At 43.2% G+C, this 26,022-nt stretch overlaps 2 protein-coding genes across 2 annotated transcripts in view; one reads left to right on the top strand and one right to left on the bottom strand.

The window, feature by feature from the left end:
* Window positions 1-26,022, top strand: part of LOC5667758 (uncharacterized) — a 549,880-nt gene that overhangs the window by 452,238 nt on the left and 71,620 nt on the right. The window lies entirely within an intron of this gene.
* LOC1274344 (SAYSvFN domain-containing protein 1) lies at window positions 25,084-26,019 on the bottom strand. Its single transcript, XM_313451.6, has 2 exons — window positions 25,763-26,019; window positions 25,084-25,697 (listed from the first exon to the last, which is right to left on the bottom strand). Exons 1-2 carry the CDS (start codon window positions 25,904-25,906, stop codon window positions 25,263-25,265), a joined length of 579 nt encoding a protein of 192 aa, XP_313451.5. The 5' UTR covers window positions 25,907-26,019; the 3' UTR covers window positions 25,084-25,262.

Here is a 26,022-nt window from a genome sequence, read left to right as displayed (position 1 = left end):
TGTTTTGTTCAGCTTTCTCGTGTGCTGGTACGATGCAAGCGATGCGTACAAAACAAAAAAAAAATCCGTCCTCCCAAAGGAAAAATGATCGATTGCATTCTTTACCGAGCCAGTTGCCGGCCGGATCAGGGTTTGCCCATCGCCAAACGTACGGAATTGATTGCGAAATGGGAAGACGATGGTGGAAAATTTATTTTTCAATCCGATCGGTGCAAAATCGTAACCGCGACAAAAACGCATCAACCCTACACGGCCGGTAGATCGTTCTGTCTCTGAGAGACAGGTTGGCTCGTTGGCACGTTGCACGTTTGGGCGCAAGGTGGGCAGCAGTAGGCGCTGCATTCGCTGTACGCCAGCAAAAACTATTAGGAATAACAAATCTCTAACCAATGTGCACCAAGGCACATCAACTGGTGGGTCGCAATAAATGGTCACCGTCGCGCGATCGCCATTTTGCTCCGTTACCGAGCCGAACCGCGAAAACGTGCGCAAGATCCGGCGGCAGATAAACCGCCCTGTCCAGGTAACCTGTGCCACCGCTGGGACGGTGGCTGGCTGGAGCTGAAGCAGGGGCTCGTTTGGCGTTGCGGCAGTACCGTAGAGCGTTCCGTCGAAGATCGGCAACCATCGGGGCCGTACGGAGGTGAGATTTTTATCGCCAATATTGTGTGGTTGATTGCTTGCGTTGACGGAAATTTATTGTGACCGATCGCGCAACAGCGGTGCGGTACGTGTTGGTAGGGTACTACTCCGGGGCTGGCGTTTATGGTGACACAGATCGACGATCGGTAAACCCTTACCCAACACATACAGTCACTACAGCAGCAGCAACAAAAACCACAACTTGCAACCTGTTAGTGATCGGAGCGGGCAGGAAGGCGAGGAGCTTTTGTACCGTTGTCTGCAGCCAATATACTAATTCTACGATGATCGTTAAATACGACATCTGGCTGAATGGAATGATTTTATTTATTGTTCAATTTCATAATTTTATTGGGATACTTATACATATTAAACAATTTGTTATATTCTGGTTGTTAATACTATTGGCTGTTGTAACTGAGGTCGGTCTAGGGCCGCCTCAGTCTCCAATAGGATTGTTTGCTATTTTATGTTTGTAATTCTTTAAAAAAGCCACACACAAATTAAGATATTTGTATGCTCTAAAATAAAGCTTCTCACTTGAATGTAAATGCCAATTACACTTCGACTGCGTTAGTAAGTCTAAGCTATATGATCTACACATTAACAGTCGCACAAAAATCCAAATTCTTACTCCTCTATCCTCAGATATCTTAACAATGACACATGATACAAGTGATTACTCTTTAACCCTTTGTTGTTATTCGCCTCAGAGTTTCATATCTGTTCGATGTTTTAAGTGGTGTATACAGCAATTATCCGCAGTTCGCGATACTCGATACACGCGAATTCGCAGTACGAGATTCCACTAAATTTGACAGCTACATGTGTTTTTTGCAAATATTTTAATTCTTTGATATATTGTATGCTCTTTTTGAATTTCCTTAGTATTCTTAAAGCATTTTGCAATAAATTTGGGCAAAAGATACCTGTTTTACAACAAAAAACTTTAATGCAAAACTCTGTGGCGATATTTTTCAACCCTCAAACCAGTATTGTAAACTATTTTTCTATAGGAATCCGCTATACGCGAAAACTCGAGATACGCTATTGTGCTCGGTCCCGTACGATAGCGTATATCGGATAATGACAGTACAGTCAATTTACCCCAAAAACTAAAAAATCTAATTTCCAGTACCCAAGAATGTCTGGTAAAAACACCAAATCAATACCAACTTTTTCTCAAATATCATCTCTGCTGAAAATTTTAAATGCGTCTTTCTCAAAGATTGAAAATTACAACATTCAAAATTCCTTTTCCTCTAAAAAAAAACTCTTCTCAAGCAGACTTTAAGAAGAGCTGGGTAAGGCAACAATAATTGACATATGAGAAAAAAGGTATTTTCCAAAATTCGGTTCTAACATCCTGATCCGAAAAATATGCTCTTCTTGAATTAATCTAGCTTCATATTTGGTTAGTAAGCATTATTTCCCGAGACACTCTTGTAAAGATTTCCGCTAGACTGTGGTACAAACGCGTCAAAAAGTGTCTCGTAAACATGTACCACTTTGCGCCTTCGGTAATATGCTATGTAATATGCATCATTTATCTTTGCACATCGCACCAACAGTTAGCTGCGCGAAAGCAACAAGCTACTGCATCGAACACTGCAATTCGATCGTACGAATAAGTTCATTTAACGTCGATGCTCGATTTTGATCTCTTTATAAACGATTGCCCGCACAGCCAACCATCTTGCGCATAACTAATTCCGCCTGCACCACTCGGGCCTGACGATCATTACTTTATGCGGGGATCTTTTGTGTTTGTGTGCAAAACACGGCTTCTAATGTGTCAACGTTTTTCTAATACGAGCGAGTCGGCATTTAACGGTCAAATAAATAAAGAAGCAAACGATCGTGTTTGGAGAACGACAGGCCGGAAAGTAGGCCGCCGCAAGCCGGGAGGAATCAATTAAATTAATTTATATGCTCAATCTTAAACGTGGTCTTCAGATGGTTCCCACCACCGCACCCAACTCCCCCTTTCATACCCAAAAGCAAAAGCCACGAAACAAAAATGGAGTGTTTTGCTTTACTGCGCTGCAATTGCTTGCTGCCGGTGCTGTAACGGCACTAAGCATCGCAACTGGAGCAACGTCGTTTTGACAGATCGATCGAGGAAGATAACTCGGCTGTCGGGATCGATTCCGTTCATGGCAGGGGCTAACGTTCGTAAACTCAACCACATCGAAATCTCCACCCCGTTCGGCCCCGGCTCCACTTCCAATCGATTTCGATCGAACAGAAATAAATCAATTGCTCGACTCCGCTCGTTTGACCGGAGCGTTCTTTGATAGCGATCGAGCGCTCATGTGAGATGTGCCTCGCCATCTTCGTCCATGGCTGGCGTTGGTAGCGTTGATGCTGATGTACGCAACCGGGTCGCATTTACGCAGGACATGGCTTGGGCATTGCAGAAACCGCCTAATGAACGCAACCACCGCTACCCACAGTCTGTTGCACAGTTCAAAGCAATCCATTGTTTTCAACCATGATGGCTGCAGGCGTGTGGTATGACGTTCGATGGCGACGGACGGGCAGCATCAAATTAGTAATGTTTTGTACGTTCGCATGGTCCTAATGGTATATGGCGCAGCGTACAAGTGTTGCGGAATGTCAATTGTCGGCAGAAGAGAGGCAGGCAACATTTCAAGCATTGGAGCAAAAGGGAAAGAGTGAAAGAGATAGCAGTGGATTTAAAAAGGAGAAACAGATGAACGTACACTGTGTGAATGAATTGTTCCTATGATTTATAAGATTATATCAAACCTGAAATGATCTACGCTAGGGCCGCTGTGATCTCTGCAATGTGGTTGATCATGGCGAAACGATGCGCACAGTGGTTCTGCATATACATACGCTTTTATTAACTACATTGTTTTTTACATTAATTATTTACCTTTTTTATTCAATTGATTGTATTTATGTTACATTTATAAAATTGATTTTATTAATTTTTATTGTTTTTTTCCTAAATTTCTATTTCAATTGTTGGTATAGATTTGTTTTCATTATTCCGTCTTAATTTCTCATCTTTTTAGATGTAACTAAAAGGAGTTTTTCAAGAGTTTTTATTGCTTTTTCTTTTTGTTGGATATTTCCTTTTATTTATGCTATTGATTATATTTATGTTTTATTTATAAAATTAAATCGATTGTTTTTTTATTATTTTATCCTAAATTTCTACTTCAATTGTTGTTATACATTCTTTTTCATTATTCCATCTTATTTTCTAATATGTTTCTAATTACATTTATGTTTTTTTCGATATATCGTAAATGCATACTTTGGGCAACTATTCTGTATTTTAAATATTTTAAAAGTCTTTATGTACTATCTTGAATGCTGCTATATTCTATTAAAAATAGAATAAAGAATTGATACATGTCATGGCAATGAAAACATAGTAACCGAGATGTTACAAAGAAAATAAAATACGAAAAACAAAAAATTTAAATAAAATAATATAATCAAAATGCAATTGAAGTTTTCCAACTAATGCATTTGAATGCACAAGCTTAAACAAAAATCAAAAAAGAAATTCTAGTGAAAATATTGTCGTTTTTCCTAATATTTTTCTGCCCACTATCCAACTCGAACTCACTAGCTGAAAGCGCAGACACAGCCGAGCCAGGTAACTTATTTTTATTGTCATTGATATTATTATCATTATCGATCGTGCACATGAAAAATCGTGATATTTGCCGCCGCCCATCCCATCTTGCTACCTTGGAACACCCCCAGTGGCTCCTCTTCCTAAGCTCAACGAGCTTCTATTACGAGCTATCCAAACACGTTACAGAAGCGTCCGGCGATCCGCTGCAATGGACACCCACCCCCCTGCTGCTCCGCCGAAGAGTAACTTTTTGTTCCTTTATTTTCTCCCTCACCTCCTGCCACTGTCAGGTCAGTCAGAGAGCATACATGAATCGGCCGAGACGAAGACGACGACGATAAATACGACAACCGGTGACGAGCGGCTGCAATGCCAGGCCCGTACGAACGAGCGTACAAACTGTCAAGCCATTTTGTTGAGAAATAATCAATTAATAAATCATGCTTGTCAACAATTTATTCAAACATTTATTAGCTCATTAGTATATTTTAATTACCCGAGTTGCAACCGGCCGACAGTTTGCCCGATTGGCCCGATGTGTTCATGTCGCCCAGTCGTGGCGCGCGCGGTACCGACCAGAGGAGGGGGGAGGAGGGGAATGGATCGATGTGGGTACTACCGTGCCTCTCGACCGGGCGTGAAAGAGTTTATTTATAGTCGTACACTAGGCGATATACCCTTTTATAACCCTGCACGGTGCCACACCGCCGGTTCCGAAGGCCCGCTGGGAAGCCCACGAACGACGTTATGAGGACAGCAATAGGCTTTGGCAGGAGTGCCAGAATGTGTTGTGCAAGTGCTCGTGTGCGAGTGGTTGCGGCTTGTATGTGAAGCATTTTGTTGCCAACCAACTAACTCCTGCAAAATCAACACATTTTACGAGCGAATTAATCTTCGAACGCGTTCATTAGCGTGTTGAAAGTGGGTTAAGACAGAGGGAGAAAGTCGAGAGGGCCACGTTTAGTGACTGTTTTATTACTGATGTGCGACCAAAAAACCGTGTTTCGATAGATTTCTATTGCAATAATATTTTAATTAAATAAATTAAAATAGATTATGCTGTACAAGGTAGCTTGTAAACACATTGTGGCACTGTGAACACATTCGCCTTGTTCTTAATGTAAATGATTCGGTGTAAATGAGTTTAAGTGACTTAACAGCTTATGCTCTTCTAAAACACCAATTATCATATTTGCCCGACCCAAACGCCAACCTTCCCGGCAGACCTAGAAAACCGACCGATTCTCCCGTACTCTTCCGCTCGACACAACGAAACACGACCAAACACACGCCACGCCAAGCACGAACTCCAAAACAACACCTAATAAACAGTGCTGCTCTCTGGAACGGTCCCGGGGAACGAGCGAACAGAACGCCAACGCGAAGGGAAAAGAGCACACGGAAAAGCGAAAAGGGCAAGTTTACATTCAGAAAATTAGATTATAATATTAACATAAAAGTGTAAATGTAAATTAAATTTATCTTGTATTATAATTTATTAGTCGACCCCGCCGCCGTACTGCGAACCGGCAGCAGCCTCGTCGTTCGTAGGCGCTGTGTGTTCGCTGCATTCGCCTCGCTACAGCTTCGTGCCGTGTGCGAATCAATCGCGATGCAGTTTCACGATCCGTTGCACACGGTGGCTGCTCGCTTGCCGGCTACTATTTTTCACCACCTTGCCCCCGGGGCGAAAAGGGGGTGGTTTAGCAAACCAGGGCGACGCTTGTCTGGGGCTGCTTAATATACTTGTAAAACGAATAGCGCTGCAACCGGGCAAACGGGAGTCCCTGGCCGGGTAGCATTGCGCGATGGGTTTCAAGCAGCCCCATCGTGAGTCGAAGAAATACTGCACAAAGAGTTCCAGTTCAACTGAGAGAGAAAGAGAGAAAGAGATAAAAACGAATTGGCAAGGACTGGTTGGTAACGGTTAGGTTTGACCATACAGCGAAACCCACGTCACACCTTCGTCCAGAGATCGATCGATCGATCTTTCGGGGGTACGCGAGAGCGCCCCGAATGTGGGCATAATTTATTTACTCTATCGCTAAGACGACAAGTCATTGGTCTCAATAACGCTAATGAATTCCAAATCACTAGCCGTATGCACCGAGACACCCAGACTCGCGTTTGCTGCCTTGTTGCTGGTGCTGGTGGTTACTCCACACGCGATCACAATGTTTCTCGGAAAGACATTTTTGCAAAACCAATCTGCGCTCATCACAGCAAATGATTGCCTCTTCGAACCTGTTAATGGTTGATAGTAAAAAGTTCGTTTTATGATTGCAAAGTTTGCTTTTATTAAACGTTACAAACAAACGCGTGTATGGCGGGATGTGATTAATTATGTATTCATTCATTAGAAACTTCAGGCAATAATAAGCTATGTAATTGGCTACAAACAGAAAACGGAACGTAAAGCACACCAATTGACACATGATTCAATGCGTTTTGCCAATGATTAACTTGAAAAGTCCATACAATGCCTCTTAATTGCTCAAACCGGCCAACAACAGAAAGCATAAACAACATTACATTACGCCCCAAAACAAAACGTTAGCTCCATTCCGCCAGTAGGTCAAATCCCTTGCCCATTATAATGCAAACACACCAACAAAGTGAAAGGGAAGCGCACAGGAAGCTGTCAACAAGCGGCCGTCGTCTCACAATTAATGTTCGCAACGGAAGAGCGTGTGGTCTCTCTGCACGAATCAATTGATACGACAAACTCTCCGCACTGAGGCTCGAGATTCTAATGAGCCGCTCCAATCATTGCTGGTTAATTAAGAATTAATAAGATTATCTCATTCCACCGTCACTGTGCTGCTGTCAGTACCTACAGTGATCCAGCGGCAGGAAACGTCTCCCGTCTGATACGTCATCCCTCGAGTAACTCGCCACACATCTTATCATGCGGCCTACAGCGGACCTACCGCAATGCATGTTGTCCATCGCTCTTACCACACGATCAATATCATCCTACCCCGATCGCCCCGACCACTCCCCCTCTCTCTCTCTCAAGCGGTTGATGGCAGGCACGGGAGAGTTAATTACGCTAACAGTCGCTAACGATGACCAACACCAGAGCGAGCCAGCTCACACCCAGCAGCAGCAACTAACAGGCACAGACAGGAGAGTAGCCGGACACCATAATCGTTTCAGTGCAATGTTGTTGGCAAACCATTACGCCGTGGGTTAAATTAGATTCTCACTCCAACGCAAACGCACCCGGGGCTCACGCGAATGCCTCATTTCACACCTAACAGGCGTGCTGCTGTGGCCAGGGGTGGATGACGGGTCTGGCGATACTGTGTGCAATTATCAGACCAACAGGGCCTGGGCGGCAGGATATCCTCAATCTACTTTCAATTAATAACGATGTGACGGAATGCTAACCAGGTGAGCTATCTCTCGCCGATTGATCGCAAGCTGCAGCAAGCCCGATACATAACGAGAGCATGGAGAGTTACTCCCTCCCCTGGCGGTGCATTGTTCGGATAATTATCTAGCAGCGTACGCAGCACAATCTGTTAACCATTTCGCTGAAGTAATGATGTGTGTTTGTCATTATTAAAACATAACCCACCTTAACCGCTCCAATTGCTCCGACAGAGGGCTTCATGATGACAAAAAGAAAAAAATAGTGTCCAGGCTCTCCACCCTCTCCCTGCCTATCACACGATGGTGCATCCGAGCACGTATCAATTCACACATCACTAAATTGACAACCAATCTACAATAACGATGACAGGATTGGGCCTTTTCAGACACCCATGCCTTTGCTCAACCGTGGAAATGGGAACTTTTCCCACCGAGCGGCCCAGGTGTGCTGAAATCGCACTCGCTGCCACACTACACACACCGAGCAGGGGACCAGGCCTGCTCATTTCGGCACGTTCAGGACAGGGCCGACCGCAATCACTCGCCGATTCTTCGCGTTTGCACGCACCTAGCGACGATTAATGGCGATTTTTATTTTTAAGCTCCCATTTTTCCCAAATAGAGCTGTAACTAAGCGATCGATTATTGATTGACTGACACGTAGGCGACATTTTCAACCGGTCGCGACTCGCGAGACACCCAGGGAGTGAGTGGGGTACACCTATGTGTAATTGTTTTTTTTTTTTTATTATTTGGTTGGGTCAAGAAATAAGGTAGAAATGGTTCTCGTTAGTGCAATTAAGCGGGTTTTTATATGCGTTTTACCTTGTTTCAAATGATCTGTGCTGGAACTAAATAGCAAAAGTGGGAATTTAATCACTTTAATGATAGCAGCAATCAGCACCACGCTTTTCAATTGGAACATATTTAAACGTTATAAGGTTATACATACTGTATTTTTTTTTATTAAACTGTTTTGTGCTATTTGTGCCTACTTGTGACTACTTTTGAAATGTATTACACTGATGGTCCAAGGATCCCACAAAGTGTTATCTGTCTCTGTCCAAGCTGAACACAAACACCGGTTTCCCTTCATCAGTCCATTTCTATTATAGTATAGTTTTTCCATTTTATTATAAAATTTCCAAAATTTCATTTTAAGGTGATTTAAGTGATTTCAAGCAAAATACTTGTATTTAACTTGTTTGTTTACTTGTTTACATAAGTAAAAATTATATTTTAAAATATTTAAAAATTTGTAAACTTAAACCAGACGGAAACTTTTGTACGTTAGTAATCCCACAAAAAGTAACTGCTGTCTTGACATTTGACATTCTTGAATTGCCCTATAACAGGTTTAAATTATTTCAAATAATATTTATTTGGATCAGGATCTATTCTTCAGGTCTTTTGAACTATACCAAATTATTGAATTTACCCGATTTAACATTTTTAATGCACATATGATTTTAAGCAGCATCGTTTGTCTTTAACACGTGTTTGAATCATGCACGTTCTTTGTGTAAAAGTCTACTTTTCTGATAGATGAATTTAAACAGTGCACGTCTTTGTGTTTTCATTTATACCATTGCATTACAGAACAATTGAAAAGCATACAATGAAAAATCATAAAATTCAATGACATCATTTAAGCGTGCATTTTGCGGACGATTAAATGCCATAAACTATGGTTATGGCTTACATTACAATTTAATGCTACATTTACGTACGATCTTGGAAAGGTACATGAATCTCGGACACGGTACCATTCGCGAACCGAAAGACAATTCAGACAATTTTCCATTTTATTATAAAATTTCCAAAATTTCATTTTAAGGTGATTTAAGTGATTTCAAGCAAAATACTTGTATTTAACTTGTTTGTTTACTTGTTTACATAAGTAAAAATTATATTTTAAAATATTTAAAAATTTGTAAACTTAAACCAGACGGAAACTTTTGTACGTTGGTAATCCCACAAAAAGTAACTGCTGTCTTGACATTTGACATTCTTGAATTGCCCTTTAACAGGTTTAAATTATTTCAAATAATATTTATTTGGATCAGGATCTATTCTTCAGGTCTTTTGAACTATACCAAATTATTGAATTTACCCGATTTAACATTTTTAATGCACATATGATTTTAAGCAGCATCGTTTGTCTTTAACACGTGTTTGAATCATGCACGTTCTTTGTGTAAAAGTCTACTTTTCTGATAGATGAATTTAAACAGTGCACGTCTTTGTGTTTTCATTTATACCATTGCATTACAGAACAATTGAAAAGCATACAATGAAAAATCATAAAATTCAATGACATCATTTAAGCGTGCATTTTGCGGACGATTAAATGCCATAAACTATGGTTATGGCTTACATTACAATTAAATGCTACATTTACGTACGATCTTCGAAAGGTACATGAATCTCGGACACGGTACCATTCGCGAACCGAAAGACGAAAGGATAACAATTAACCAACAAAAATTATGATTGACTTACGTGCCGCACTGCTCGTCACATCATACCATTTCTGATAGCAGAGAGACGGCAGCAGACAGGAAAAGTAAAAAAAAAAAAGAAACAACACCAGTAGCACCGTTGGCTGTCTGTGCAGGTATTTCTTATTGTTCGAAATAAAATAAACATCTTGTTAAAATTCCAACATTTTTTGCGCACACCACAGCCCATACCCCAAACCGCACTCCACAGTTGAACCCGCAGAGGACAGGAGCATTCAAACGGCATCCACAGTTTGGTGTGTGTGTCTGCGTGTATGTGCAAAACGGGAAATAAAATAATATCACCCCGCCACATTGGCGCAGATCGGGACAATACACAGAGGGGGACAACGACGACTGCGACGACCACGACGACATCACATTTCGCGTTGTTCTTCACCTATCCGCCATTTTGCCGCAGCGCTGCGCACGCAGCCTGTTTTAACGCTCCTTTTATTATACGCAACAACAATGTGACACCGAGCCGATGTGGACGCGCAAGCATGGCGAAACTGTGCGAGCAAAAATGAAAAAAAGACGCAAAACAAAACAACAATCAGCGAAAGGGAACAATTGGTCAGGAGGAATTGGCCCAGATACCAAAACAACAGCAAAAAAATGATTCTTTTACAAAATAAACGATTCGATGCAGCACCGAAAGCACAGAACGCACCTACGGAGCAGATCAACACCACACACCACACCCCGCGTGGAGCCGAAAACACTGCGCAAAAGCAAAAACCGCTTGACAAATTACGACAAAAATGCAACGATCACTTTGATGAAGGATGCACACAGCGCGCAGCAGTTTGGTGTGGACCATAGCTTCATTTTCGAAACAAGTCATTAGCGATGTAAGGCGTCCTCGCTGCTCTGCTCCATCTCGCACAAACAAGGCATGGAATAAGTTTGATGCCACCGAAGCAGCGGGTGCGGGCCTTTTTTGTCATTTTGCCGTTTGCCCTCCGAAAGGTGAACGCGCGCGCGCGCGCCTGAGGAACGAAGCGCGATATTTGCGATAAATTGTTTCTATACATTTGGGCTTCGCAGTTTGTACCGGCGGCGGCCCGGGCGCGGCCGGGAGGCTTGCAAAAACTTTATTGGAATTAAAATATTTTGATTGGTCCCCATGGTTGAGGGTTTTTTTTTTGTGTGGCCAACCGCTTGGTGTGTTGCGGTGTTTGTGCCACCAAACGGAGGTCACTGATCCCGTGCATCAGGTTGTGTCCTTTTTGTCGTGGCCTGTCGACTCCATGACTGCCCACTCGCAAACTTGTTGCTGAAAAGTAGTTCAACAGCTATGCTTAACGGGAAAATCGATTGTATTGTGTAGATGACATACATTTTATCAGGCTATTTTTTCCAAAAAAAACGATCGCAAAACATTCGCACCAGCATGGGAGAAAAGGAAACCGCGATGCTCTTGCCCTTACACAACTCGTTGCGCGTTAAATTGCCGCAGTTTTTTTCCAGGAAATCTCGACACTCCCCCATCGTCGTAACGTTCTCGTGCGGGGGCAGAGCTCAACGATAAGTCACATCATTCGTACGAGGAGTTTAATTAAATCACATAAATTTACAACTCAATTGCGGCCTGCAGCGTGTCAGACCAATGACAATGTCTGATGTCTGTTTTTTTTTGTTATGTTTTGTTCTTCGCTCTTGTTAACCGATGTCGCACACAGTGGAACTACTAAATACTACCAGGGACTTCGCCCGGGGGGTTTCCGCAGAGCGGGCGGATTGTGGGTGGAACGCACCCGCGAGGATCGCACTTGCAGGCACACACGATCGGCTAATTGTGTCCAATTGAAAGTTTATTACATTATCATAAATAAGTCACTTTAATTAATTGTGCAATTGTGCTGCTCAAGTCAACAGGCAGTGATGTACTGATATGGTTTTGTGCGTTGTGTGTAAAGTTGCGGTGACGCTACAAAAAACAAGCCAAATCTAACGTCTTCTCGATTGATTATTCTAAGGGTTAGACGTTGTTCTATGCAAGCAGAAACAAATAAAACACACGTTTAAGTAATTTTGATCTAGGGAAGGTTATATGATTTTGAGCCAATGGCATCAATTTATATTCACTTTATTATAAACTGCTTGTTCCAATATATGTTTACCTTTATTAAATATTTAAGCAGTGGCATCAAATAACATATCCAAACAATTGCGGAAACCTGGAGAATAGAGTTTATAGAAACACATATTGAAATAAACCAACATCGACATAGGTGTCAAGTAGGGAATATGAAAAAAACACAAAAACACAAATCATTCAAAAGTTCGTAAAGCCAATGTTGCAATAGAGCGAATTTTCTAAGAACTCTTCTATTTGTGATTTAAGGCGATGTTCTCCTAGTACACACTACCAAACTACACACTATTCAATGTTCTTGCCTTAAACCTTTGCCTTAAAAATAAGTAACATGACTACGACTACCACTACGGGGCGGTCTCGTAGTACAGTCGTCAACTCGTACGACTTAACAACATACCCGCCATGGGTTCAAGCCCCTAATGGACCATGCCCCCATACGTGGGATTGACTATCCTGCTATGTGTGATCAGTAAGTCACTGAAAACCAAGTCCTGGCAGACAGGCCTTCACTGACCTTGCCTGTACCAAGACTGGTGGGCCTCGATACATGCAGGCCTTGTGACCGACAACAGTTGTTGTGCCAAAGAAAAAGAAGAAGAACGATGTTGAATCATTATTGCTACTTGTATGCATTAAACATGTACACTGAAATAAAATAAAATTCTTGAAATGATCATGATGAGCTCCGTGCTTTCATGACCCTCACCGTATTAAACACATTCTTTCGCTTAATCGACCGAAAATAAAAAAAGGTAAATTCTACTTACATCCCAACAATAAAAAGATTAAACTCGAGCTTTGTAACGCTTCACCCTCATGGGGCAAATCAGTTTTTGATTCATCTTCCTGCGCCTCAACATACCACCTGAACATGCTCGCTCAAATCAAACGAATTGTGCACAGTGCACAGTTGGGATTTTACGTTTCATTTTTGTCCGTACAATCCCGGGGCATGGCGTGCGCTTTCGGGGTACGTTTCCAAACAATTAGCTCTCGAAATTCAAGTACTCACTCAGTCCATCTACACATTCACCTCAACCAGTGGAGCCATTTATCATGCAGGATTAACATTCCACTTGGTAACTCTTTCATTCACAAACTGTACTGCGCATACCCTCCATCGAGACTGAGAGCGTCCTCGGTAAATAGCGTGAATTTTTGGACGATTTGTGTGCGCTGTAGCTTTGCTCAATGGGTTCGCTCACCTCAATGCAGCTCAACGCACGGGTACAATCTCCTGTAAACGATAATTCATTGTCCTTTTTCTCACATCCCAAAACTTTCATTCATGGTATCCTAGCCGGTCGCGGTCCGACGTTGCGGTAGAATTGGATGCGTCACTGACCGGTGGGCCACCGGCCGTCGGACCGAGGACCCTCTGCATCAGGAAAGTCATGCTCGAAGTCATAAATCTTTCCCGTTCATCAATGTCCGGATTGCCCCGGTCATCATCGAATCGAACGTCGCTTTCTTTACGATGCTTTCGGATCCTTTCGGAATGGATCAAGCAGCTCATTTATTAGTTTATGGCCGGCTGAAGGACCCCGGAGAGTTCTCGTACCGTTTTGTTACCCGTCACCCCGATTGTTGGGTACGCACGCTCTGTCGACTGTCGACTTAATTATTGCACCCACCCTGCTCTGCGCTTTCCGGGGCTACGGTTTGAGTGGCCCACTGCCGGCCACTCTTGAAGTGGTTAATCATTAACAAATAAACGCCCGTAACTATGCCGTTGAAATTTCATTCATACACCCGACGACAGGACGTGAATGTGCGAAGCCGTTTTGGACCGGAATTCTATTAGGAGGTCATTGTCATGATTCGGAGGTTTTTTTTCTCCCTCCGGTGGGTCCTAAATGTTTTTTTTTTTTTTCATTTGGATAAAGTGGTGGGAGTGGTTTCGGTACCTTACAAGATTTTGTCCGATCGTTTCTTTGAAAGTGAGAGGAAGAAATTATGAACAACAAGCCGAACGACACCTTGTGCGGGAGATTTCTTTGTGCCGGATCACCAAGTCATTCAAAACCATTAACAGTTAAATTGTATTTCATGCTTGGTTTTTTTCCGTATATGTGATTGGAAAATACTCATATTCCCATTAAAACTTCATTAGAACAGGTCAACCCGCCCGTCTATGCAACCTTTCAAATAGGTAAGTGTGAGTTTATGTATTATTTTGAGCTCAAAACATTCAAAAGTGTACAAAATTGTACATACACGAGGAGTTTTTATTTGAATTTTTCTTCATTCATCTTGTCCCATAACCTCCCCAAATCGCAATCAAAGCTGTGTTCGGTACGCCGCACGAAATTTGTCCCATGCCTGTTCATCACACTAACGACCTACGATGAGCGCGATAATTTCAACGTGCAAGATCGTGTAATGAAGCCATTACATCCGGCTGATAGCAGTACTCCTCACGATTGGTTTGCTGCTCCTGCTACTGCTATATCATTCTATTATTTTCCCACATTTTCCGACACCTCCCTCCCGGCTAACAATCAAACGGCCAGCGTAACATAGATAGAGAACACACAAATCGTATCCTCGCACAGCAATAAATCAACCATTTGCAAACAGCGCGCTGCACACGAAAAGCGACGACAGCGTTCTAAAGCCCGAGGATGGCGTTTAGGATTTCGGGAGCGACCGGACGCACAGAACCTAACCCCAATGTTCCGGCGTACGCCTCGTGTATCACACTAAAGCGCCTACAGTACAGCGATGTGGCAAAACGATGCGAACGATTGCCAAAATTGGCTGGAAATTGAATTAAACTGCCATTAAGTACGGCTATACGACCCCGACCGTTTGACTCGCCCGGGACTCGTGCACAACATTTTCCTGCTCCTGCTACTTTTACGCGCATATTTCTACCCTCCGGTTCGATAGGGCAGCGCACAAATGGCAGAGGGCTAAATAGCATTGCGTTTTGAAAGGAGGGGTTTTTCGGAACCGAGCACAACAAAACGCCACAACGCCAATAATCACACCAATAAGCGTCGAGTGTCGAGTGAGCTGGTGAACGTCGGTGTCTGTTGGATAACCAGACTCACTTCCGTGACCGATGGATATAATTCATGTGCTCGCTCGCGGAATCGTTTCTCTGGTTAAAGTGAAAGATACTTAATAGCTGTGATTGGGTGCGAATCACAATAAGTAACAACCATAATTGAAAAACGGTAAAAAAGAATTGAAGATTCCTTTAGCCTTTGGTATATCTAAAACGGGCATGAATAATTTGAATTATTTAATTATATTACGAATTAAAGAAATATTGCTATCAACATGTCTGGTCAATTTCTTGTCAGTTATTATTATTATTATTTATTTAATTCAACGGGCACAATGGCCAAACTCAAGATGTGCAAAAACAGTTTACAATAATCGTCATGTTTACAAGATTTTCAAGTTAAATAATGACGTTCCACTACAGCAACAGATAGTACCAAAGTAATAGTAATGTACAACATTCAATAGGCAAGGATCCATGAGCAGGAGCCAGAGTCTATCTTTGAACTGCTCTGAAGATATCCCAAAGTGAAATGCATCGGAGCTAGCATTTAACTCCGCAGACATACGAATCATAGGGTCTTACCGACCAGCACTGGATAGAAGCTGAGGTATCCACAGAATATGTCTAGTCCTAAGCAAGCAAGTCCTATGTGGAGCAAGAATGTTTATGCGGGACAACAGAGACGTTGAGTCGATGGCACCGTTGAGAACCTATGAAAAGGCACTGTGTGTTATGTTCCCTTACGACAAGAGGATCAAGGCCTAGAAGACGGCCTTGTGCAGTATACGATGGAAGATTGTCGCCAGGGAAAAAAGCGTTGAGCATATCTAGTAAATTTGCGCTGAATAGTTTCAATCCAATCAATAGCAGTTGTAGGGAAAGAGGCATAATCTAACACCGGACGAACAATGCTGCTCGCGGAATTATCGCGAAATTATTTGGTCGTCCTGAAAAGGACACCAAGCAGTTGGTTTCCTCTAGAAATAACGTTACTGTATAAAGATCCGATGTTGTAACGTTTTGGATGAAAAGTTGCCGATAGCTCTGACAAGCAAGGAACTGTTGCGGGAACTACAGTCACCATAAAAACTTAATATAACTAAATAAAAAAACGTCGTTCAAATAGTTATCTCCATTCTATTCCCTGTTGGTCATTGTAGGCAATCAGACATCCATAACATCCTATCACATCTAACGACAGATCAACTAATGGAATGGAAACTTCTGGCCATCTACATTATATTGGTAATCTCAGTCTTACGTCTTATTCACTTACAGGGAATTGATATTTACAAGGTTTTATCATTGTCAAAAATGACGGAGCAGTAGAGTCTGAAAAAGCGGGTAATGGTGATTGTAGAGGGGCGGTCTCGTGGTAGAGTCTTCAGCTTGGTCTCGTGGTAGAGCAAGACTTCACAACATGCCCGTCATGGGTTCAAGCCGCATATGGGACCGTCCCCCGTAACAAGAACTGACTATCCAGCTGCATGGGATACTCAATAAGTCACGAAGTCTGCCGACCCGACTTGCATCCGATCCCGATTTCACCGTACAAGTAATGCAAACAATTATATTATATTCCTATCTATAACGCAGCAGAAAGCGATCAACAACAATTTGATGGAATGAATGAAACCTTTGTCTTATTGAAGATCATTTTAGATCAATTCTTAAGAACATGTTTGCAACATAATTTCCTCAAAACATTTTTTTAAACAAAATAAAACTAAAAACTTATCAATTTAATACAAAACATATCTAAAAACAAACTACAAATCGGTATAAAATAAGAAATGGTTTTGCATTTAGAATTTGGACTCCAATCATACATCAATTCAAGCCAACCAACGACACCTCCCGCTGACCTTCGGATTGCATAGATTAGCATATGCTAATGTGTGTGTGTGTGTGCCTTGTGCTTCGCCCTGCCAGCATGGTTTGTGCAGACTGTTAAAAAATGCAACAATCAACAGTTGTCATATTTATAAGCGTATGCGGGAAAGAACACACACAAAAACTGCTGCTCAAATTTAAAACAAACCTTTTGCGCTGAACTTTGATGAATTCTGTCACCTCCCATTCTTAATAACCCTTCTTTTTTTAATGAGCGTCGATTATAATTTTACTCTTTCAAACAAAAGCGCACCGTGTTTCAGGCATTGACCTGCGGAGACGAAAAACAAACAGCAAACAGGAAATTGCACACCCGGTAAGGGTCAGGTTGGATCAACACAACACTACACACCGGGTGCAACGTTCGCTTTCACCACCAACCATCATCGCGATCATCATCATGATCATCGAGTCACCTTTTGGAGCTTCCGCGCTCCTGTTCTGGAAGCCGCTGGCAGTGTGCTGGTGATGCGTTTCCTTTTGCGGAAGAACTGACGGGCTGATGGACTTTCGACCTCCCGCCACTGCCATCTTGCACAGTGGAATCGTAATTGCTTTGAGCATCTAAGGGAACTGCCAACGAGGTTGGATTGCGAACGATCGTCCAAAAAGTCAACCCGAAACCCAGGTATGGCCGTGAAACGTTACGGTGAGATGCAGAAAGCAGCACACAATATTTCGTACACAATGTTTACGACCCTCAATAATGCTTTATGGAAGAAATTAATTTATATCAATTATAGCATCGGGACACCATTACCGATCGAAACTGCGAATGCGAAAGTCCATACCATCCACGTGCGATCCGCGTCGGACATCAGATCGCGAGCGCTGGGAAGATGGAGCCGCGGTCCCGAATGGGGCAAGATTTCATGCCGAACAGCACACGGAGTCAAACCCATCTCAGAGTTGTCGTTGATCCCTGTTGTGGCCCTGCCTGCCTGCCTGCCCCGTTCTCGTACGCTCGCGGCTCCCAAAACCGTGCCGACCAATAATAAATAACGAACGAGCGCACGGACACTGCACTGAACGTCGACTGACGGCGAAACAAATTGTTATAAGAGCGAACCGAAATGCCATACAATCGGGCTGGAAATGGACATGCCTCTTGCCCTTTGATATGAAGAAAACGACGAAATGTTACCAAAAGCTATTTTTGACGAGTCGCTCGATCGATCGAGAGGACACAAAGGCTCCTCTGTGGCAGAACCACAAAAATGTCAACGACGCAACGAAACCGAACGCACCGCAACCACCACACACTCAACACATCTGTTTCGATGCCAAATAAGCGCGTGATGTTCGTCATTCGACCTCCATCTCCCTCTCGGGGGGCGACCAAAGAAGGACACCGCATCCAAACAAGAATGGATCTGGCGAAGCAAAAACGGCTTACCACGGCTCCTGTCCGCCACCGTTGCCGCAATGTCAGCAATGCCAGAGTCATTAAAAATTAAAGATTTTCATTTTATAGCTTATTAAGGGAGCCACCAACCTCCCCTCCCCTTTTCCGGTACACATGGGCTTGGCTCTGGTACTTCATTTGCTTTTTCTCCCGCAATCATTTTCACTACCCGAGTTCCGGGATGACACTGCTCGGGGCAACGCAGAAAAAGTAGCCCGCGAGAAAAATTGAAATGGAATGTGGAAAAATTTTAATAGGCAAAACGTCCTGCGTCTATACCACTCCTGCACCTTTTCTCCACATAAGATAGACAGCCCGAAAAAAAGGAGTACGAGTCTCCCCTTTCGAGAGGGATGTGTTAAGCGTCGTTTTTACACCCTTTGCGGGGAGCGAGGAAAAAAAGGAAAATGTCCACATCCGTTACTGTTTGTTGCGCAAGCTCAGACAATGTGCAGCCAAAGATGTATGGGGGCCATTGCGGTTGCAGAGCGAATGGAATGTTCCATGTTCGCTCTACCACAAGGAATATATGGGGTGGGTGGTACGTGAAATTATGTCCAATCACCCCCGCTTTGGATAACAATAGGAACAAATGCAGTCGGTGAAGGAAATCGTGAACTACCTTTGTTGGGCTGTTGCTAGAAAGAAGTTTGCAAACTATTTCAAGGGGGTCTGTTTGCACGGTCTGAAATTACTTACTGACCTAATTTTTCCTATCCGCCGATGTAACGGTACACCTAAATGTGGTGTTGTTTTGCTATTTTAATAACTATCCGCTGTGCAATGATGTGGTATGAAGAGGTATTTTTAATCTGAAATAGTCAAAAACCTGGACCAGCACGACTACTCCAATTGGCGAAATTGTAACATAATAAGCACCAGTTACGTCTAAAGCATTAAATCTTGGAGCATGTACAAATGTTGCACACGAGGTCAGAAAAATGTTGAGAAAATTCTTGTCACCGTTTGAAAGATGCAACCCAACACGATAGTAGGTGCCTAATTAAATAGATGGAACCCTTCACTACAAGTACGTACGTGGAGCAAAGTAACCGTCTTAATACACCTAAAATACCTAAAAACCTAAAAAAGTTCACTTAAACCGTTGCGTTGATAAATTCAACTATCTTTCTCGTTTTTCTCCGAATCTGATTGATCGGCTACAATTAAATGTAAATGAAAGCATTCCACGGGTACATGCGGTCAGAAAAAGTATACATTTTAATCTTTTTCGTCAAAATTATGATAACAAATCAATTGAAACGTGTGGAAACGTTAGAGTTATCATACAAGCCAACAACAACTCTGGGAAATGCTATATGTAATTAAAGATTACTCCATAACGGCTCTCCTAAGCGCCTAAAGGTAGGCAATATAACGGTGTTAAATACGAACAAGCCGAAAGAATTTCCTAATTTATTGTAGTGATGGTAAAAGTTGGCAAAAAACCAGAGTCGACTCCGTTCCGACTCCGATCATTTCCGACTCCGAATTAGGTAGGTCAGCTCAGTCCTTGGGAATCGCCGTCCGTAGTCACTCGAATTGGAATCTTTCGGAGTCGCCCGGAGTTGGCCTTCGAAACAAAGGCCTGTATACGAAGTGCACGCGCAAAGTGTAGGACAAAAGAACACTACGAAAATAAATGCCTGTCCACAAGCACATTGCTGCGGACGGCTCCAATTTAATCCGATCCCAGTGGACTCTGATCGACTGTGGATGACTCCGAATTACTCGGACTCCGGGAGACTCCGATTCCGGAAGACTCCGGACGACTCCGGGAGACTCCGATTCTAGAAAGACTTCAGGCGACTCCGACCGACTCCGGACTCTGCATGACTCTGAACGACTCCGGATGGCTCCGGATGGCTCCGGATGGCTCCGGATGACTCCAGACGACTCAGGACCACTCCGACTCCGGGCGAAACTAATGGTTCCGATAACGCCGAAGTTGGAATCCGTCTATCAACATGCGGAGTCAGATCGGAGTCGTCAGTGCGCTCCAGAAAGCACATCATTAATTTGTTGACCTACTTGCTCTACATTTTAGATTTGTTCTGGTGCCAAATGTTTCTTTTAAAACCCATAAATATTGTACCCATATTGTACCCATAACAAAATAATCCAATCCATTCAGCATCATTTAAAGAAACTACATATAAATCTAGAGCTCAATGTCTTTTAGAAATTAATTATCTCAGGTATTTCCAAATATTAAAAAAAAACAGACACATCTGCTTCGTTTATATTCCTTAAATTTACTGAACAAGGACTAGTCGTTGTAAACAAATAAATTAGTCCATGTCTAAATTAGAGCTAAACACACCGCTTTCTTTAAAAGGAACGTTTTAGTTGTCCCTCATACGCCCCGGGACAAAGCTTTAAGTGCAGCAACAAAAACGATCAACTGCAAGTCATTCAATAGCAACAGCTATCGACTGGCCATTAGCAAGATTGGATGAAGGGTTTTTATTTGCTGTGTCTTTTACCACCATACATCGATCGATACAACACGATCAAGGTGTTTATTGGTCCTATGTTCCCTCTAAACCTCCAGTACAAAACCAACAAACAAAAACCTCTAAAAAAGCAACATTGCAACACATTCCACCACGATGCAAAACACTTGGCCGACCGTGCTAACCAATTCGATTCATTTGCGCACGTCGTTCCTTCCGCACGTCTCGGTCGCGTGGTGGTATCGGTGCTCCAGTCCGGATGGACTCTTCCTACCTAACGTCTTGCTATCAGCTACCATTTTCCCCAGAAGGATCGTTCGATCGCACATTGCCGTACATAAATAATTGAACATAACAGCTCGACGACCAGGCCGACCGTTTTTCCACTCTCGATTAGGATAGTATGTGTGGCCACCTAGTATTTTATCTTATCGATAGTTTTCCCGTTTTCTTTACGAACAGATCAATTGCTTTTTTGTTCGAACCCGCTGCCCCTTTCAGTTGCTAGCTAACCCCGGTCGACCCCGATTGCTACAAATCCTCCCATCATCATCATCATCATCCCGTTTCGCCCGACGATCGTCGACGTTTCGCGCGGACAAAACCGGCGGCATCCACTTTGGAACCCCGAAAAAGGAGTCCGCTACAAACTCGCGTCTCTAATGCGCACACTAATGTCTTCCTGTTGGGTGGGAAAGATCACCATCGGTGGTGATGGTGGCGGTGGTGACGAAATCACAACACAGTCGCTCCTTCAGCTCATGAAATGTTCGTCAAACGGACAGCGCTTCCATAAACGGAGCATGGAAGAACTGGGACGTTGGTGGTCTATTGACGCTATTGACCACAATGAGCGGACGGTGTGCGATCGTCAGCTCGATCTTCGAACGCCGAACAAACCAACTACAGGCCTGGACCCACTGGACCAAAAGGGTTTACTTCCCTCCGAACCGTTCTGCTGTCACTCACCAGAGTCAATCGAAGAAGATACGCGTGCACACGCATCCCGCTGCATCGGTGGAAGGCAGTTCTGGGAGGCTTGGTTTGCAGAACCAACCGACCGCACACACACACACCGTGTTGAAAATCATCGACAGACCGACCTCGATCGCGAAGCGGGAGTACAGTGCAACGGAGTGTGATCAAAGAGTGGCCCAAGGGTTGACTAATTAATTCCACGATTGACAACTCACATCGGGATGGTCAGCGATATCGTGATGCTTTTCATCAACACACCGGCACCATTTCGGCACGCTCCTTCCCGAAGGACTGCCCGGGGCTTGCTGTATACGCCTCCTGGCGGATCAATTGATTTCGAATTAGCCGGTGTGAAATGTGTCACGTGAGTCCTAGAACCTGGCGGGAAGCTTTTCTATCTAAGGGCAGATGGCCAGGTAGAAATGAATGATCATCGAACAACGCGCGCCAAACCAATGCGTGGCCGCATTTAACACCTTCGTTTGGTTGCGCGTGAACGGCATACACACACACACACTCAGTTTTCCGCTCTGATTTTCGTGTTCGTGCCGACCCGTAGTTCGTGGTCGGCGGCCACTGACAATGAGCTTTTAATTAATCATTTTCCCTTTTGGCTCGTCGTGGTCGCGGTGGTGGTGATGATGATGGTGCGAGGCGGCAATTGACGATGCGCGCACGCTCATGATACGATCATGATGTTGTGCGTTCGCGCTAGTGGGCACAGTTTTGCGCGGCCCACTTATCATGCCGCTTGCCACGCCGCTTGTAGGGGCTGATGCCCTTTCTGGGGGAGAGGCAGCCACTCGATTGGCGAACGATGGCGATCAGTTTCCTCCCCGCGAACTGATCGGCCAGACCCAAAAAGGGCAGTTCGCTCCCGGTACACAAAAGTACGTATCGCAAAGATTTGCAACGCTAAAAATGTCTCGAAGTTGTATCTACACGACGCAACGAGTACCAGCGGCACTGATGAACAACAAGCAGTCGATGCAAAGGACTGCGTGTTTTTTGTCGTTTTATTGAATATATTATACGGAAAAGTAAACGATGTTCAATTACCTGTAAACAACAAGAGGTATCTTTATTTTTAATATGCAAATTTTCTAATTATTCGCACTACAATGCAAAGTGATCTTACGGTTGTGTTTCAAACTAGCAACAAACGATTCGAACAGAATCAATTTTATTTTATTTTATTTTAATTTCCATTCTGACCCTGTGGTCTTCATGTATTCTCTATCCTTCTGCCAATTCAGATTAAAAGCACTACTTCTACTACTACACTTCTACTTCTTCGATTAGGCAACATTCTAGACTAGTCAGAGTTAAGCAACGTTGGTTTTTTCTAGGGTCTATTTTAAATTTTTGTAGAACCTTCCGAGAAAAAAAAATTAATAAATTCGTGAACTATATTGAATACAGAATCTGTTCAAGGAGCAAAAAACGTGTTGAAATAATGTGCATACGCTGATGATAAAGACATCATTGGTCTGCGGCTCTCCTATGTAGCAGAAGCCTACCAATGGATCGAACAGTCGGCAAAGAACCTCGGATTGCATGAACGAAGCAAACACCAAACTGATGGTGGCAACATCAGCGAACCTACCAATAAATAATCAGAACCTACGTACGCGTGACGGACAGATAGGTGAACGCACTTTTGAAGTCGTCACAGAATTCACCTATGTCGGGTCAAATGTCAAAGGACGACAATAGCATGGTAGTTAAGTTGCGCACAAGGATGGTGGCTGCCAACCGGTCATTCTACAATCTGGGACTATATAGTACGTACCGGCCAGGCCGATTCAGACTCGGGCAATGTTGACCCTGGATGATCATAGAACACAATTTGGCTCCTCTGACCCGTTCCTACTCATGTGCCGTGCGTTCCTACGCCGTCAGCGACGCTTTTGAGCCGAGAATTTCACCGACTGAGTTTAATGATCGTGTTTCTGTGCTAAATTCTGTTCCATAGTGCACGTTTTTATGTTCTATGTTAGTTCATTTTTGGCCCCGTATGTGTAGAACGACAATGGAGCCGTTATAATGACGAGCTATACGAGATGTACGACGACCTCACTGTCGTACAGCGTATCAAGCTCGCCAGGCTCCGGTGAGCTGGCCATGTTGTACCCATTGAAATGGTCGACCCAGCCCGTAAAGTATTTTTAGGTTGTCCACAATGACAGAGGTAGGCCCAAATTGAGGTGGTGAGATGACGTGGAAGCGTCCACCATTCAGACCGGAATAACGGATTGGCAGACGAAGGCACGAGACCATGAGCGATTGCAGGCCAAGACTGCAAAGCGGTCTCCTGAGTCAGGCCAAGACCGCAAAACGGATGTAGCGCCGGATAAGTAAGTTTCTCAATGGGATGCAAGTCAATCAATCGGTCGACTTTAATTAAGTAGGTCTGTTTTGCTTATACCTCCGAATGTTAAGGTTTAAAAATATCCCTTGCATTCATCGCTGTTTGAAATATTTCGAGGACACCAATAGAACAGGAATGTGAGTTTTGGACTAGTAGTGGACGTAAATGTGTCACCTTTCTTACACTTTTCCTCTACATTCACACACTGCGCCTTTCGGAAATAGCTTCATATTTAACGTTTCTTAGTATTGACACACTCGGAATGATCACGATTTCTTATCGGGAACAACAATGAAATCGATCGGCTCGTTAAGCGAGATTTTACTCGTTAAGATAAGTATTTGTAGAGCATTTAGATTTGCTCGTTATGCGAAAAACTCGTTGTAAGGGGTACTCGTTATGAGGGGTTCCACTATATTTGTGATAAAACGGATTATTTATAAACATTTAAGTGTTTCTCAGTTTCTCGCATCTATGAATTCTCCTATCGTTGCATATTTGTATAATTTTAGACACTTAAATAATTAACATTTTTATCCTATAAATGAGCAAAAATTGGATGCATTGTCGCTGGCTGTCCTTTCTGAAATAGATTAAAAAAGATAATAAGAACATATCGCACCTTCCCTATACAAATACACTCTTAAAACAACTGTAGAATAACTTCTTTTTCTTTCAAAAACTCAACCACAATGTGTTACGAATAAACTATTGCAAAACTATGTATATAGTATTACATTATATTCAATCACAATGATTCATTCATTACCCTTTAAAAAATTGCGTCTTTTGTGTGTTGTAAATTGTGACTCTCACCCGTCAAATACGTTCCTAATCATGTATAACGATCGAAAATAAATAAATCTATCTGACGATTCGCTTCTTCCAAAGCGCCACAGTCAATGCCTTATGCCAATCTCCCGCTCAAATTGTTCAGCCTTTAGGGTGCCATCGATAGCCTGGCAGTTTTCGTTAAACACACTGTACGCACTGATCTCGCCCGGTGCCTTCTTGGTGCGCGTATTGAAGTAGATTCCGAACAGCGCCGAAAGCATCAGAAAGACCACTCCGAACCGCAGCTCTATCGCGATGGCATACAGGGTAGCCCAAAAGAGGAAGTACACCAGATAAGTTACATACGTAAGCCAGGAGCGCGGTTTAGCTTCCGGCTCTACTGCCACGTTCGTTAATGCACCGTCCGAATGATCCGACTCGTCGAAAGTCGCTGGTTCCGGCTGGCTGGGAAAGGAACGGATAGCTTTGGCTTTGATTTTCGCAACTTCCACCTCCACGCCTTTCCTCCTACTGTTGCTTTCCTTCGGTGGTGGCTCATTCTAAAAAGAAGCACTTCATCAATAGCTGGTTTTCGCAACGCGTATGAAATTTCGCCTGTACTCACATCCGCTTCTATAATGACGTGGGACGCTTTCTCCTCCGTTTGCACCTGGTGGAAGGATACCATGTTGTAAATCCGATCCTTAACGTCGTTCAGGAGCGCTTGCCGACGTTTTGTTTTCCGGTAGCTATCTAGTTTATTTTCCATGCGTATTTTGTTGTTTTAAAACTATTATTTCGCGACAACAACCACAACCCGCTGCAAATCAAAACAAACACTATTACCAAGATCACTACACGCGAGGTGTTTTGACGTTTCGTTTT

This window comes from Anopheles gambiae, chromosome 2 (genome assembly GCF_943734735.2).
Source record: "Anopheles gambiae chromosome 2, idAnoGambNW_F1_1, whole genome shotgun sequence".
Classification (NCBI taxonomy): Eukaryota; Metazoa; Arthropoda; class Insecta; order Diptera; family Culicidae; genus Anopheles; species Anopheles gambiae.
This window is presented reverse-complemented; position numbering and strand designations above follow the sequence as displayed.

Excerpts from the sequence above, each read along its gene's own strand:
- LOC1274344 (XM_313451.6), bottom strand. The coding sequence starts at position 25,906 with ATGGAAAATAAACTAGATAGCTACCGGAAAACAAAACGTCGGCAAGCG. Across the intron at positions 25,698-25,762 it reads ACGTCATTATAGAAGCGGAT|AATGAGCCACCACCGAAGGA; the intron begins GTGAGTACAGGC and ends GCTTCTTTTTAG.